At 51.9% G+C, this 17320-nt stretch overlaps 1 protein-coding gene across 1 annotated transcript in view; it reads left to right on the plus strand.

Moving 5' to 3' along the window:
- The window catches only part of Clptm1 (CLPTM1 regulator of GABA type A receptor forward trafficking), a 30588-nt gene that overhangs the window by 4469 nt on the left and 8799 nt on the right, over positions 1-17320 (plus strand). Inside the window, exons 2-5 of the mRNA XM_027430878.2 lie at positions 5352-5464; positions 14309-14432; positions 15110-15268; positions 16565-16682. Of these exons, the coding sequence (XP_027286679.1) occupies positions 5352-5464; positions 14309-14432; positions 15110-15268; positions 16565-16682 (514 nt within the window). The remainder of the gene's footprint in view (positions 1-5351; positions 5465-14308; positions 14433-15109; positions 15269-16564; positions 16683-17320) is intronic.

Genomic DNA, 17320 nt, shown 5'->3' on the forward strand with positions numbered 1-17320 from the left:
TCAGGTGGCAGAGACTTGGACAGACACATAGCTGGGATGTGGTATGGAGTGTGTGGTGGGGTGGTGAAGAGCTGCCATTTACATAGGGTCTTGGGGAGACTCCTGAGAGGAGGAGGCACTTCGTCAGGGACCTGAAGGAGGGAAAGGAAAAGCCGCGGATGTGATGGGACTGGCCTGCGCAGAGGCCCTGAGGTAGAAGATGCCTGGTGTGAGGAAGGACATTGGCTAAGCATTATGACCAAACAGGTGATGGCGGGAGAGGGATAACAGACAGAGAGGTGGGAAGGCTGCTGTGCCAGGCTCCTGTGAGGATTTGGCCTGGATTGTGAGGACGGGGAGCCACGGGAGGGTCACCTCGTTGTTGAGGTCTAACTTGGATACCTTCGCAGTTGCCTTTTGATACACTCTGCAGTGTGAGGCCACAGTTTGGCATCAGTAAGTTTGTCTCTGTGTCCTTTCTTTAGTATCAGAATCGCAGGTGCCCAAGTCCCTCTCGTAGGTTACTGTTTGCGTGTAACCTGCCTGCCTCCCGCTCCGTGCCTAGTGGGTGTGGAAAGTCCGTGGAAGCCCTGTTGGGCTGTGTCGGTTAGGAGGGTGTGATGGGAAACAGTCTGTAAATGTGCAGCACAGAAGCGGTGGGTTTCCCTGAGGCTTTGGAGGCTGTCCTGGCACTCACTCTTGAGACCTGGCTGGTCTCGAACTCACAGAGATCCGCTTGCCTCTGCCTCCCGAGTGCTGGGATTAAAGGCGTGCAATGCCACCACCACTGCCCGGCTAGATTGATTTATTCTTTGTGTATGAGTGTTTTGCCTAAATGTATGTATATGCACCACATGTTTGCTTGGTACCTACAGAGGTCAGATCCCTTGAACAGGTTATGGATGGTTGTGAGCCATCGTGTTGTTGCTGGGAACCAACGGACCTCTAGAAGAGCAGCCAGTGCTCATAACTGCTCAGCCATCTCTCCAGCCCTGTTTATTGGTGTTTGTCTGTTTGTTTGAGATATTATGTAGCTCTGACTGTCCCAGAAATATGTAGACCAGGCTGGCCTTGAACACACAGAGATCCAGCTGCCCTTGCCTCCCAAGTGCTGGGAGTGCCACCACCCAGCTTTCATATGTAACCTAGGCTAGCTTCAAACTCAAGGCGGCCCTCCAGCCTTTCCTTCAGAGAGTTGACATTACAGGTGTGCACCGCCACACTTGGCTTAGATGCATTTGAAAACACTGAGGCTGGGGAGATGGTTCAGTAGATGAAATGGTGGCCACATAAGTCTGGCAACGTTGTTTGTTCCTAGAGCCCACATAAAGGGAGAGGGAGAGCTAATTCTGTAAAGTTGCCCTCCAGGCTCCGTGCACATCACCACACATACACAACAGTGATCAGTAATTACTCAAGCATTTGTTTCTTTGAGACAGGGGCTCTCTTTATTGCCCTGACTGACCCAGAGCTCACCATGTAGACCAGGTTGGCTTTATTTTTTTTTTTAAGATTTTATTTATTTATTATGTATACAACATTCTGCTTCCATGTCTATCTGCACACCAGAAGAGGGCACCAGATCTCATAACGGATGGTTGTGAGCCACCATGTGGTTGCTGGGAATTGAACTCAGGACCTCTGGAAGAGCAGTCGTGCTCTTAATCTCTGAGCCGTCTCTCCAGCCCCCCAGGTTGGCTTTAAACCCACAGAGATCTATCTGCCTGTGTCTGCTTTCTGAGTTGCTAGCATTGAAGGATTGGACATCTCTTGGGCTGGAGAGCTGGCTCAGCCAATAAGAGGCTGTACTGGTTTTGCAGGAGACTGCAGTTCAGTCCCCATCACTCACATTGGGCAACTCACAAGTAACTGACTGTGACTCCAGCTCAGACCCGGCAGCCTCCAGGGGTGCCTGCACTCAAATGTGTATACCATGTGTGTACACGTGCGTGCATGCACAGTCAAGAAACAAAAGCCAGGGTTACTGGCACGTATCTTTAATTGCAGCACTTGGCAGGGGCAGAGGCAGGAGGATCTCTGAGTCTGAGACCAGCCTGGTCTACACAGAGAGTTCCAGGACAGCCAGGGCTACACAGAGAAACCCTGTCTCAAAACACAAAAACTGCAATGTTTAGAGATGGATGGATGGATAAAAATCTTTGGGTGGCCCAGCAGTTAAGAGCACTGGCTGTTTTTGCAGAGGACTGGGTTTGATTCCTAGCACCCACACGGTGGCTCACACCCTCTGTAAGTCCAGTTCCTGGGGACCCAATGAACTAGTCTGGCGTCTTGAGGCACTGGGCACTCACATACGTAAAAAATATATTTTTAAAAGGGTACTTGTTGCTCTTGCCCATTTACACATGGAAATGGTTTAGGGACCAATGAGATGGAGCACTTGGATAGAGGTGCGCAGTGCCAAACCTGAGTTTGATTCCTGGAACCCACATGGCAAAAGGACAGAACCGACTCCCACGAATTGCCCTCTGACTTCCGCATACATGCTGTGGCCCCACCTCCTGATAGAATAAAAGAAACATTAAGAAGAAAAAAGAGGCCAGGCAGTGGTGGCGCACACCTTTAGTCCCAGCCCTGGGAGGGCAGAGGCAGGTGGATCTCTGTGAGTTTGCCAGTGGTCTCCAGTGAGCCAGGACAGCCAGGACTACACAGAAACACAAAAAAAAAAAAAAAAAAAAAAAAAAAAACCACAAAAAAACGCCATCCCACCCCGCAAGAAAGAGAGAAGAGTGTTTATGTTTACCTAGTGTCATGTGTATGAGTGTTTGCCTGCATGTATGCGTGTGTATCACAAACATCCCTGGTACATGTGGAGGCCAAAAGAGGGTACCAGATGCCTGGGATGGAGTTGCAGTTGTAAGCCATGTGGGGTTTCCTGTCTCTTGACTCAAGACTCTTTCTTGTCCTCCCAGTACTGGGGATGGGACCTAGGGTCTGGTGCATCCTGAATGCTGGGAGTCCTGAATTGTACCCCCTACCCCACCCCGCACATCGGTGAATTCTAGGCGGGCAGTTGCTCAGAGCCTGCCCATTTCCCCCCATCCCGACAGCACTTGGAGGGTCTTTCTGACTGTGGCCATGCTTGTGGGTATGAGGCAGCACCTCGGGGGTGTGGTCTGCTTGTCTATGGGAGGCTTCCCAGCTGGATCGCCCCTCACAGTGACTCTAAATCTATCCAGACTTGCTGGAAACCTGAGTTCCACCTTTAGCCTCCTCAGTAAGGGCCAGTGGAAAGTTGTCACCTTGTAATCAGACAGGCCTAGTGGCTCTCACACTTTTCTCCATCTTTAAAACACCATTCCCCTGGGGCCCCATGTGACTGCCGCTGTCCCAGCCTGAGAGGCCCGTCAAGCTCTCCGCCCAGTCTGTGTGCACTCCTATCTCATGTCCTGGTGGCTGTTGCCTTCTGCTTATTTCTCCAAAGCATATTTTTTGCTTATTTTAGCTATTTTTGGAAGAACATTGTACCACAGGAAGGGCTGGGTAGACACTGGACTTCCGCCTAAATCAGATAGCTAGGTAGGTGGTAGGTTGGTAGGTAGGGAGAAGACAGGAGGGCAGGTAAGCAGATGGCAGATAGGCAGGGAGACGGTAGTTTTACTTTTTTCTTTCTCGTCTTCCTCCTGAGTGTTGGGGTTTTAGGCGTGTGGCCCTGTACGTGGCTGTTTTGCAGGTATGTTTCCATCTTGACGCTATAGCCTGGGCCACCAAGCCCCTGAGCTTAGTGGCTGCCACCTAGCTCAGGGTCTGGCACACAGTAGGTATGCAGAACAGTCTGGGAGTCCATGGAAAGAAACTTTTCTGTTGACTCTGCGCCAGTGTTTTCACCAGTTTGTCCTCGGGGCAGGGAGCGTGACATGCCTAAGGTGGGTTAGGACGGGAGAAGGACAGAAGCTGAGGGCGTTGGAGCCCAGAGTTGTCCCCTCCCTGCCACCTCGCTGCTGTCCTGCTCTTGCTGGTAATGGGGACAAGAGGTAACAGTGACACCTGTCCTGCTCCATGGCTGCTCTGTTCTGCTCCCTGCTGGGAGGTGATAGGGAAGACTGCCCCTGGAGTTGAGGGACCTGGAGGAGAGGGCCGGCCAGTGGAGCCTGGGGACCATGGTGTGGGTGGCCCAGAGACACAAGCCATGCATCAGGTGCCGATTCCCTAAGGTGCTCATGCTGGTGCAGCTCCTGCCCCCCCCCATTTTAAAGATATTTATTTTATTTTATACATCTGAGGGCCTTGCCTGCATGTGTGTATGTGTACAATGCACACCTAGTGCCCATGGAGGCCAGAAAAGTTGCACTCCCTGGGACTAGAGCCATGAGTGGTTGTGAGCCACCATGTAGGTGCTGGGAACCGGGGTTCTCAGGAAGAGGAGCCTGTGCTCTCAACTGCCGAGCGAGCGTCTCTCCAGCCCTCGGGTCCTCTCTTTTGAAGGCTGATAGGATGGGACAGCTGGTGGGAGAGATGGACTGACGAGAACAGGACCGGGAAGCCAGCAGGGTCCAAAGAGAGGCTTCCAAGATGGCCACACCCTGGGCTCTCCCACCCGGCTGTCGGAGTGTCTCTGATGTGCCTCCTTCTAAGAGAGGGCCTTGTTTTGAGGTAGCCTAGGCTGGCTTTGCACTCCTGGCTCTTGTGCTTTCACCTCTCACGTGCTGCGGTTACAAGCATGTGCCACTCTGCCCAGTGAGACTTCTTTCCACACCGTCCCCACACGATCCCTTCTCCCTGTTATCTTGCTCCTGAGTAACCCAGACAAGTGTACTAACCTCTCTGAGCCTTTGCTCAGTTAGCTTGGTGTTGGGCTGGGTGCACGGGGATGGATGTTTGTGTACCAGCTCAGCTCACAGTAGTGAGGTTCTGCGCCAGGCTGTCCCCCTGCTGGACTGCAGCTGCTTCAGAGTTAGAGAGCAGGGCCTCAGAACCCGCATGCCCAGGAAAGGACCTTGTGAATCAGCCCTAGCCTTCCATGGTAGCCACTTCCTTTAATGTCAGCTGCAGAGTCCTAGGACAGTCCTCCCCGGACAGCGCTCAGCTGGGACTGTTGAACTGTCTGTCAGCTGCTGGTTTCACCTGTGCCTGCTCCCTGCCCCAGTGTACTGTGATTTAGCTCTTAGCACCTGAGCCTCAGGGCCTGCCACAGTTTCCCTCTCAGCACCTGCTTCTCAGCGCTGATGGACAAGTCTGTGTGGTTCACCACCATCCCCAGCGCAGGTGGCCTTGGGGAGCATTTTCCTCTGGAGCCGCTCCTGCCTGAGCACTCTGGTTGTGCCTGTCCTGAAGATTGACGAAGCCCCCGTGTGCTTAGCCTCTGCAACTCACAGTGCCCAAATTAACTTCCCCCCATGCTTTGTTCCCCACAGGTGACCAGCAATGGCAGCATTGGGAGAGACACACCTGCTGAGACCCAGCCTCAGAACCCTCCACCCCAGCCAGCCCCCAACGCGTGGCAGGTCATCAAAGGTGTGCTGTTCAGGTGAGCAGGTGGGCTCGGGGTTCCCACTCTGCAAAAAGCAAGACCTGGGGAGAGGGAGTGGTGAGCAGGGATGGCACATTGTTGCCTTGGCAGAGGGGCTGTGCTCAGAGGCCTCGGGACCTCCATGCCCAGCAAAGGGCCTTGTGGATAAGCTCCAGCCTTTCATAGTGTTACAGCAGTAGCCACCTTCTTTAATGCTGGCTGCTGAGCCCTCCTGGATAGCACTCAGCCTAAGGTAGGTTTGTTTTGTTTTGAGACAGGGTCTTGCTATTATGTAGCCCTGGCTGTCCTAGATTTCACTCTGTAGACCAGGCTGGCCTTGAACTCACAGATCTGCCTGTTCTGCCTCCAGAGTGCTGAGACTAAATGCATCCTTTTTGGTAGTATTTAAGAGCTGAACCTAGGGCCTTGTATGTACTTGAGCCACACCTCAAGCCCCTTATTTCAAGGCAGGGCCTTACTAAGTTGCCAGGTGGATTTGAACCTGCCGTGAAGTCCAAGCAGGCCTTGAACTTTTGGTGGGGGTGAGGTGGGGGGGTTGAGACTGTAACAGTCCTGGCTATCCTAGAACTTACTCTGTAGACCAGGCTGCCCTTGAACTCACAGAGATTTGCCTGCCTCTGCCTCCCGAGTGCTGGGATTAAAGGCGTGCACCACCAACACCCGGCTAGATTTATTTATTTTGTATACAGTGTTCTGTCTGCATATATGCCTGCATGCCATAAGAAGGCACCAGATGAGCTTGGCAGTGGCTCTTGCCTTTGATCCCATTACTTGGGAGGCAGAGGCAGGCAGATCTCTGTGAGTTCGAGGCCAGCCTGGTCTACAGAGTTACACAGAGAAACCCTGTCTGGAAAAATAAAAAATAAAAGAGGGCACCAGGTCTCATAACGGATGGTTGTGAGTCACCATGAGGTTGCTGGGAACTGAACTCAGGACCTCTGGAAGAACAGCCAGTGCTCTTAACCTCTGAGCCACCTCTCCAGCCCCCCCCCCCTTGAACTTTTTTATTACGTTGACTTACGGGGCGTAGGAAGGTGTGTCCATGACAGGGTGGGTGTGTGAAGGTCAGAGGATAACTTGCAGCCAGTCCAAGGGATTAGACTCAAGCAGTCGGGCTTCATGGCACACACCTTTACCCACTGAGCCATCCCACTGGCCCAAGTCCTTGAACCTTTGATCCTGCTGCCTCAGCTATCCAAATGCTGAGGTGACAGGCCTGGAGCAAAGTCTGACTGAAAATCCACTCTGTATCCTGGGAAATGGAGTCCTGCCAGGCACTGGAAGAGGAGAAGATTTTTATCCAGGCCATTAGAGCATCTGTCTTAGTAGATTTTTCCTTAAACTTAGAAATTATCTGTGCCCTTGCACTACACAGTGTACTACTGTGTGACTGCTAAGAATATGCTTGGGTCACTTGTGCAGTGACATCCTAAATGCATAGCTCACATCTGTGTCCTCTGATGTCAGCCAGTGCTTTGTAAATAGGCCTTATATTACTAACAAAAATAGGTGTTGTGGTTATGTCCTGTTGTTTAGAAAGTCTCAGTATGTTACCCTATTGGCCTAGAACTTGCTCACAGTGTTCCTCCTGGCTCACAAGACCTCAGTGCAAACCCCCCCCCCCAGCTTGCTCAGGGACCCATGCAGTAGGAGCTTAGTCCTGAGTAGTACAGATGCAAGGGTGTGTTGTTGGTTCAGAACAGGGTCTCACTCTCTAGTCCTCAGACATAACCATCCTCCTGCCTTAGCCTGCCGAGTGCCAGGATTACAGGAGTGAGCTACCAGGTCTTGAAGATGTTTCTAATGTTTACAGACATTAGGAGCTGCGTGTGTGTGTGGGATAGAGGCCTGGCTGACAATTTCAGGGGAGCCAGGAGCCTCGCATTAGTGCACAGCAGCACCACCCTCGAACTTACAGCTGAGGATGGCACTCTCAGCCTCCGCCCTCCTGCCTGCACCTCTTACAGGTGTCTTACATGGCAGTTACAGACATGTGCCACCATACCTGTGTGTGGCGCTAGGAATGCCACTCAGAGGTTCCTGTATGCCAGGCAAGTCCTCTGCTGACTGAACTACATTCCCAGCCCCTCGTTCCCATTCTCCTGTCTCAGTTTCCACTTCAAGGAGAAGTCCTATGCTGAATCATCCTAGGAATCCCATGAAAATCCGTCACCAGACGAAGGGAGACATATGTGCGACAGGGCGGGGTGGCTGCTGCTCGGAAGGGTGGACCCTGTAGCGGGCACGGCCAGTTGTAGAGCCTCATATGCTATGCTTGAGGTTCCCGCTCTCTCCCCAGCACTGCGAAACAAAACAACCCTTATGACTTCCGTTGCAGTCTCTCGTCACATTCTGGCGTCATGCCTGCTGTTTGTGCCCCAGACTTCTCAGGCATGGAACCCTGTTCCGCATCCATTTTTCTCCCCATCTCCCCTCTCTGCCCTGTGCCTTCAGATTTTCTTCTTATTTCATGTGTGCGTGCGTGCGTGTGCTCGCAAGTCCTCATGCATGCGTGCACTTTTCATTTATTTATTGTTTGGGAATGCATGTTGTGGATGCTCAGGTACCATACAGAGGAAGCTGTGGGAGTCTGTCTTCTCCCTCTGTCACGTAGGTTCCGAGTATTGAACTCAGGTCCTTAGACTTGGTGGTAAGCACCCTCCTGCTGAGCCATCTGCTAGACCCTTATTAGCTCAGTCCCAGCACTCAGGAGACAGGGACAGGCAGACCGCTGTGATTTTGAGGCTAACCTGATCTAAAGGAGTTCCAGGACAGCCAGGGCTGTTACACTGAGAACTCCTTTATCAATAAGCAAGCAAAGCCTTTATAAGATGATACTTGCTAGCCAGGCATTGGTGGCGCACGCCTTTAATCCCAGCACTCGGGAGGCAGAGGCAGGCGGATCTCTCTGAGTTCGAGACCAGCCTGGTCTACAAGAGCTAGTTCCAGGATAGGCTCCAAAGCCACAGAGAAACCCTGTCTCAAAAAACCAAAAAAAAAAAAAAAAAAAAAAAAAAAAAAACCCCAAAAGTTCACATTCACTGATTGCTGTGTGTGTTCATATGTGTCGTGGCGTGCATATGGAGGGAGGGCAGAGAAAACTTGCAGTCAGCTCTCTTCTACCACCATGTGGGTCCTGAGGAGTCAGCTCGGTTGTCAAGATGGCCACGCCTACTTTGTAGCTCCTTTTAAAGATTTAATTATTTATTTAGAGACAAGCCTGGAACTCACTCTGTAGACCAGGCTGGCCTCACACTCCTAGAGATCCCCCTGCACCTGCTTGCTAAGTGTTAAAGGTTTTGTTAGCATATATTAAGTATACACAATACTGGTCTCCCTGCAACATTTTCATACATGTCTGTGATGTGTTTTGATTCTGTTCATCCCCTATTGTACTTCCTCATCCCCCCAGTTAGTACAGCATCGGGGAGCAAACTCAGGGTTCTCAGTGTGCTAGGCAACCACCCTGCCAACAGAGCCACATCCAGCTCCTCGGGTTTCCTTGTTGGTCACCCTTTCTCTCTATCTCTGTCTCTCTCTGAATTGAAACGACGTCTCAGTATGTAGCCTAGACTGACCTGTAACTTAGGACAGCCCTGCCTCCGCTCCCTGAGTGCCGATCACAAACCTGGGCTATCATTTCTGGCTCACTTTTTGCTTTGGTGTTCCAAGTGACCAGACAGTACAGGACAGCTCGCTCAGGCCCTTCCCCTCATTTCCTCACCGCCTGCACCGCGCCCTCCCCGGTGCTTTTCATTAAGTGCATATCTGGAAATCTGTGCCTCAGTACTGAGGGGTGCTTCCTTCTGAGGGTGCTCTGATCCAGCCTCTGCAGGCTCATTTCCTTCCTTAGAACTAGTGGCAGCAGACCTCAGGAGGGTGTGGGCGGCTGCTCACACACATCTCATCTCAAGTCACGCATGTGCGTGTGTGCGTTCGCGTGCGTGTGTAACTAAGGGCCCCAAATAGCCTAGGTATTAAGTTTTGTTTTGTTTTTATTTTTTAAAGATTTTGTTTATTATGTATAGAGTCTTCTATCTGCACATTAGTAGAGGGCACCAGATCTCATTACGGACGGTTGTGAGCCACCGTGTGGTTGCTGGGAATTGAACTCAGGGCCTCTGGAAAGAGCAGTCAGTGCTCTTTACCTCTGAGCCATCTCTCCAGCTCTGTTTTGTTTTCTTTTAACTTACTGTTTGTATGTGATGGTGTTGGTCTGGCGTGTGCTGTAGTGGAAGTCAGAGGGCAGCTTTACAGAGTTACTTTTCTCCTGCTTTCCATGGTCACCAGGCTTGTGTAGTGAGACGCTTTACATACTGAACCACCCATTGCACAAGCCCCAGAGTTGAAATTTTATTTTATTTTCTTACTGAGACAGGACCTCACGATGTAACTGCCTAGCCTGGAACTCACAGAGATCCGCCTCCCTCTGCCTCCCTGGTGCTGGGATTAAAGGTGTGAGTCACCACACCTGGGCCACATTTTTTTTTTTTTTTTAAACTTATTTTTATTTATGTCTGCATGAAGGTGTCAGATCCCCTGGGGTTACGAACTGTTGTGAGCTGCCGTATGGGTGCTTGAATTGAACTTAGATTCTCTGGAAAAGCAGCCAGGGCTCTTAACCGCTGAGCCACCCCTCTAGTCCTGGGCGCCAGTTTTATAGATGAGAGCCAGGATTCTGGGCTAATGCAGTGATGCACAAAGCTGCCTGAAGTAGACTGTGTGACAGTGGCTCTCCGTGGTGGGGTGATGCCCCTGGATTTAAACTTAACCTTTCACCTGCGTGGCGCTGCCTGCGGTGCAGCTGGAGGGGGCGTGCGGCCTAGGAAGGAGTGGAGAGAGACACTTTTCTTTCATGTCTTTCCAGATTGTGTGTGTGCTCCCGCACGTGCGTACCTGCACTGTGCACTCTCGGCACTAACCGCCGGGGAGAAGGGGGGATTGACTTTTCTTTTTGGCAGTCCTTGGGATTGAATGTAGGGGCCTAGCTCTGTGTGTGGAGGGAGGGTTGTTGTTATTGTTGTTGTTTGTTTTTTGAGGTAACAACTTATTACGTATCCCTGACTGGCATTAAGCTTACTGTACTCCAGGCTAGCTTTAAACTCTTGGTGATCCTCCTGTCTGCTTCCCAAAAGCTGGGATTAGCACTTACAAGCTGTCATACCCACATTAGTTTATAAACTTTCTGAACTTGTGATTTTAACAGTAGCTATTTGGTGGTGGTGGTGGGGGCGGCAGTGGTGCACACCTTTGATCCCAGCACTCAGAGGTAGAGGCAGGTGGATTTCTCTAAGTTTGAGGCCAGCCTGGTCTACAGAGTAAGTTCAGGACGGCCAGAGTTACACGGAGAAACGATGTCTTAAGTGCACGCCTTTAATCCCAGCACTCGGGAGGCAGAGACTGGAGGATCTCTGTGAGTTTAAGACCAGCCTGGTCTACAGAGTGAGTTCTAGGATAGACTCCAAAGCTACACACAGAAACTCTGCCTCGAAAAACCAAACCAAAACCAAAAAAAAAAAAAAAACCCAAAAATAAATAAATACATAAATCTTAAAAATAAAACAAAAAGGAGGCTATTTATAATGGGATAGGGGATTTGTTGCATGTTTTTATTTTCTTTTTTGAAGCAGGTTTTTGGTTTGGCTTGAGACAAGGTCTCGCTTCATAGTCCAGTCTCAGTCTGGCCTGGAACTTGAGCAGCCCTCTTGCCTTTCTCTCGGGTGTTGGGATCGCAGGCATGACCCACCATGCTGGCTTTACTCAGATAGAAAGCCTTGGGAAGGCCTGGGAGAGGTCCTGCGATGACGTGCCATGCACTCCAGGTGACTGGAACCTGAACCCGAGGAAGCACTGGTCCACCCTGCCTTGTTTCTTTCACAGTGGGGACAGAAGGCTAGAGAGCTGAGAAAACCGCCCCCCCAGACCCCTCTCTGAGCAGGGCAGGGCTGCTCCTGTACTCTCCCTTGGAGTATTTACTGAAGCAGGAGCTTCTCATGGAGGTGGCAGGGGTCCCCAGAGAGCTCTGGTTCCAGACCTTTGTCAGCTTTGTGCATCTGGGAGCAGGTGGCTCAGCTGGGCTGCAGCCCCTGAGACCCCAGACCCCAGGGCTCCTTGGCTTCAACAGGCAGAGGCAAGTCCCTGTGCCTGATCCTGCCCTAATGGGGCCCAGCCAAGACTTACCAACCCATCAAGCGTTCACTCATAGTACTTTTCCATTTAGTGTTTTTTTGTTGTTTGCAGCTCTGGGTTTGAAACCCAAGGCCTTGCATATGCCAGAACCGCCTGTGTCAATGAGCTCCACCCTGAGAGCTGTGCGTGCCCCTTTCCCTGATGAAACAGTTGGAGCAGCTAACTCGGGGAAACATCCACGGGGTGGGTACCAGGTTCCGATGATGCAATGCTCTTCACACCCCACGTGAAAGGTCACAAAAGGTTGAGTCTCACCTGAGATTGGTTGTAGGCAGTACACTTGCAGTCCTGACATCAGGAGGCTGTAGCAGAAGGACTGTGAGTTCAGGCTAACCTCAGCTACAGAGCAAGGCTGACTCAGAAAGCCAACAGAGGCTGAGAAGACCCAGTGTGCTAGCATGAGCACCTCAGTTCATATCCCCAGCACCCGTGTGTGGCCCAGTGAGTCTGAAACTGCGACCTTGGTGGCAGGAGGCATAGACAGGAGGATCGCTGGGGCTTGCTGGCCAGTCAGCCCAACCCGTGTGACACTGTTGCCCAGGCTGGCCTTGATTCTCTGAGCTCAAAGGATCTCTTGAATCGCAAGCCTGTCACCAAGCCCAGTGTGGTTTTCTTTTTCCTTAGTGGTTTTGATCTGTAGTTGGTTGATTCCTCTGATGGAGATAGGGAGGACCCCTGCTGTGTCAGTATATTACAAATAGCAAATGTGTGTGTGCACAGATTGTGTGAAGTCAAATGTGTGTGTGTGCACAGATTGTGTGAAGTCAAATGTGTGTGTGTGTGCACAGATTGTGTGAAGTCAAATGTGTGTGTGTGCACAGATTGTGTGAAGTCAAATGTGTGTGTGCACAGATTGTGTGAAGTAGTCGAGGGAACTTAGGGCCTTGCATCTACTAGGTTAAGCTCCTGACCACTAAGCTGCATGCTGTTCCCGTAGCTCATTTAGTTTATAGTTGTGTGTATATATATATTTATATATATATCGAGACAGGGTTTCTCTGTATTGCTTTGGAGGTTGTCCCGGAAGGTGCTCTGTAGACCAGGCTGGCCTCTAGAACTCACAGAGATCCATCCACCTGCCTCTGCCTCCCTCCTCCCTCCCTCCCTCCCTCCCCCTCCCTCCTTCCCTCCCTCCCTTCTTCTTCCAAGACAGGGTTTCTCTTTAGCTTTGGAGCCTGTCCTGGAACTTGCTCTGTAAACCAGGCTGGCCTCGAACTCAAAAAGATCCGCCTGCTTCTGCCTTCAGAGTGCTGGAATTAAGGTGTGTGCCACCACTGCCTGATAATAGCTCTCCTACACAGCCTAGGATCACCAGTTTAGGGATGGTACCGCCCATAGTGGGCCCTCTTGTATCAGTTAATGATGAAGACAGTCGTCCAGACATAGCCGTAGGCCAGTCTGTGGCAGGTCCTCAACCATCTGTCTGACTCTTCTGTTGTTATGTGTTTGCAGCTTTATTTAATTTTCTTGGGTTTGTTGTTGTTGTTGTTCTTGCCTTGTTCTGGAGACAGGATGTCACAGAGCTCTGACTGGCCTTGATCTCACTGTGTTGTCAAGGGTGACTTTGAACTCCTGTTCCTCTTGTCACCACTTCTCAAGCGTTGGAATCACAGGTGTGCACCACAGTTGGTAATTAGCTTTATTAAGCCTTTTTTGTTCTTTTGGTTGGGAGAGTGAGTCTGAAAAAGTTGCTCAAGGTAGGCCTGATGGCCCAGGCCAGGTGATCCAAGGTGAAGAATTCTCAAGTTCAAGGCCAGTGTAGACACCTTAATACAAACCTGGCTTGAAATGAAAAATAATAAAATGGCTCGGGGGTGGAGAGGTGGCTCAGAGGTTAAGAGCACCGACTGCTCTTCCAGGGGTCCTGAGTTCAATTCCCAGCAACCACACGGTGGTTCACAACCATCTGTGATGAGATCTGGTGCCCTCTTCTGACCTGGAGGCAGAACACTGTATGTGTAATAAATAAATAATCTTTAAAAAACAATAAAAAATAAATTAAAATAAAATGGCTGGGGATACTGCTAAGTGTCGAAGTCTAGAAATTGCCAGTGAAGGTCTGGGGCTTGGCTCCATGGTAGAGCACTTTCCTAGACACTCCAGTGAGAGACTTGAGGCCTGGCTCAGTAGTAGAATCCCTGCCTAGACTCCCCCAGTGAGGGGCTGAGGTGTGGCTCAGTGGTGGAGCCCCTGCCTAGAATCCCCCAGTGAGGGGCTGGGGGTGTGGCTCAGTGGTAGAGCCCCTGCCTAGAATCCCCCAGTGAGGGGCTGGGGTGTGGCTCAGTGGTAGAGCACTTCACTAGCATGTTAGAAGCCTCAGTTCAATTTCTTAATGGTACAAAAAAAAAAGAAACCACCATTACCAATCTTGGCTTTCTTTGGCAAAAGAAGCTAACCCATGCCTCTAGCTTCTTAAGTCTGCCATTGAAATTGGAGAGTAATTGCGCTGAGGTTTTGTGCCAGTACATTGGGAAGGGTCTAGATCTTTGGCTCTTCCTCAGGCCTCCTCAGGCCAGAGCACCTGGACTACCTTAGACCCCCACCTCTGAGCCTGAGTGTCTGAGCCCTGTGGCCCATGCGTGACATGGAGGCTCATGCACTGGATGCCAGCACAGTTTAGAGGGTCTTACCTGCCGCTGCTTCCTTCCTCAGGATCTTTATCATCTGGGCCATCAGCAGCTGGTTCCGCCGAGGGCCATCCCCTCAGGACCAGTCAGGACCCGGAGGGGCCCCACGAGTCGCCAGCCGCAACCTGTTCCCCAAAGACACGCTAATGGTAACGCTGGGTGGGAGTAGCTTGAGGGGCTGGAGAGTGCTGGGTCAAGGGTAGGCAGGGTGGGGCGGTTCCTGGCTGCTCTCGGCTCTGTGGACATGTGGCACTTGCATGTTCTACCCCATTAGTGCAGGTGACTCGTGCCACCCAAGAGACACCGAGAAGACAGGACTCTGGGGAGCTCACACAGTAGTCTTCCTGGTTGTTGTGCGCCTATTGCAACAGGGTCCCTGGGTGTTTTCTTCCAGGTGACAGGGTGACTGGAACAAGCCCAGGTTCCTGAGCTAATGGCACAGTCGCCAGACCCGTCACCCTCAGCCCCTCCCAGGTCCATGTTCGTTTTGGCTCTGTTGCTGCATCTCCCAGCCTGTCACTAGGCCACTGCTGGATAGTGTCCCCTGATGCGGGGACAGCCTTGAGCTGAGCAAGGGAGGGCTCCCCAAGCTTGCTTCCCCTTCTGAGGCGCAGGGCTCCACAGCCATCTGTGGTGGTCCTGCTTCCCCTGTGCTGAGGTTCGTCATTGGCAGGTCTGGGCTTCTTGATGTCACAGCTCAGGGCAGAGCCAGCATATGGAAAAGCAAAAGTTGCTTTTACCAGTTTCCCCTCAGCGCGGTCCACAACTCCCATCATCCTATTTCCATCCGACTGGTGGCCCCAACCCCAACCTCATGCCCCCACAGAACCTGCACGTGTACATCTCAGAGCACGAGCACTTCACAGACTTCAACGCCACCTCAGCACTCTTCTGGGAGCAGCAGGACCTCGTGTACGGTGACTGGACCAGTGGAGAGAACTCGGATGGTTGCTACGAACACTTTGCGGAGCTTGACATCCCACAGGTAGCCCTGGCCTGGGTCCTTGCGACCGCTTCCAGTGTGGTGCCGTCAGTCACTGTACCTGAAGGCCTGCTCAGCACAGTGACGCCAAACAGCACAGCTTCAAGGTTATACAAATAAACGGTGATGGGGCATTGGCTGTGTGGCCCGCCCCAGGCTGGTACATGGGAACCCCTGCACCCCAATGTAAATTGAGAAGTGTTGCAGCTGGGTGTGGTAGCACTGCCCTATAGTCCCAGAAACGTGGACAGCTGAGACAGAAGGATCATCATGAGTTCCAAACCCAGCTGGGAATTACAGGAAGACCTGTCTCAAAACAAAAAAGCAGCTGTTATCGCCCCATGTAACTATTACTGTCTCGTGTAACTGCCAGTCTGCTGTCTGTGTGACCGATGAAACTTGGCTTTCCCAAGATCAACAGGTCATGGGAGATTGACTTGGCTCCCTGGCTCTGTGTCCAGTGCCTGCCTCCTCCAGGAAGCCCTCTTAGCTTGTTAAACCTCATAGCCTGTTGGGCTTCTGTAGTCCATGGTAGACATGGTGGGTCTTCTGTCTGGGCACAGATCTTTCTCACAAATCCTTGAAACCTAGGAGCATGAGGCTCGATCCCCTGCCCATGGTTTTATTTTAGAGATCTTGTGTAGCTCAGATTAGTCTTGCTATATAGCAGGAGCTGATTTTGAACCCAAACTACTTGGATTGTGATAATGTGCTGTCACATCTGACCTGAGGTGTGGGCTTGTTGAGGTAGGAGCTCTCTGAGTTGTCCAGGCAGATTTTGAGCTCACGGTATGGCGGAGCTCCTGTCCTTTGGGGGTGGGGGAGGAGAGTGGCTGGAACTGAGCAGACACAGTCCCTGTGACTCCAGTTGATAACTGCTGGCTATGCTGTCAGGTCCAGGCCCTTTCTTGAGTTTCAGAAAAGGATGGTGGACTGGTGAGCTAGTCCTGGGGGTTTCGGTCTCGCCTCCTAAGAAGGGGGCTTGGCGGGCAGGACCCAGTGCGGTCAAAGCTCTGCTTGAAGGTCAGACAGAGAAGACTCAGGTCCTCCTTTCCTGCCCCAGTGCCCCGCACCGTTTACCTCCCCCTTACAGCCTGGCTCTCCTCTCCTGAAGGCCCCGTTCCTGGGCAGTTGGGAGAGCTGCGGTGAGGGAGATTTTGTCCAGAGGGGCAGTCCAGCACTTGGGGCAGCACCAGTCAGCTGCCCTCTGTGCCGAGTCCTCAGGAAGTGACTGGAGTAGGAGTAGGTGGACACAGCTGCAGGCAGGTGACAAGCGGCCCTGGCTGCCTCCTCTTGCAGAGTGTGCAGCAGAACGGTTCCATCTATATCCACGTCTACTTTACCAAGAGCGGCTTCCACCCAGACCCCCGGCAGAAGGCCCTGTACCGCCGGCTTGCCACGGTTCACATGTCCCGGAGTAAGTTGCTTCCTTTCTGATCCCAGTGGACCCTGGCTGGTGTGTGACGTGTAATGTGTCAGGTTCTGTCGAGCGGGCACGGACTCTGTGCTCTGGGGATTAGGGATTGATGAGAGCTCTGGGACACGCTCTACTGACAGCTCTAGTGACAGCAGGTGAGTGGGTGCGATGTGTGCCTGGAATCCTAGCTAGGGAGTGGCAAGTTTGAAGCCAGCCAAGGCTTCTTGGTGGGACTCCCCCAGTGAAGCAAACAGAATAAGAAAGGGCAGGGGGAGCTCGGAACTGCTGAAGGAAAGGTAACAGCACCGAAGCCTGGCTGGATCTGAGGAAAGAGACTGATCAGAGTTAGATAGCAGCAGTGGGATTGAAAGCGAAAGCGGCTGGGGCTCAGGTGGCCGAGTGCTTGCTTAGCCTGACTCCAGAAGCTCTTGTGCAGCAAACTAGGTGTGGCGCTGTACACCTGTGATTCCAGCATTGGCGGTAGAGCAGGATCAGAAGTTCAAGGTTATCCTTGCTGACTCAGGAAATCCAAGACCAGCCTGGGCTGTGTGACACCCTGTCCCCCAAAAAGAAAAAGAAAAGGAAAGCAGCCCTGTTTTAAAGGCCTGGGGTAGCCTGTCTGTGGAGATGGGTGTCTG

The sequence above is a fragment of the Cricetulus griseus genome, chromosome 9 (genome assembly GCF_003668045.3).
Source record: "Cricetulus griseus strain 17A/GY chromosome 9, alternate assembly CriGri-PICRH-1.0, whole genome shotgun sequence".
Taxonomy (NCBI): Eukaryota; Metazoa; Chordata; class Mammalia; order Rodentia; family Cricetidae; genus Cricetulus; species Cricetulus griseus.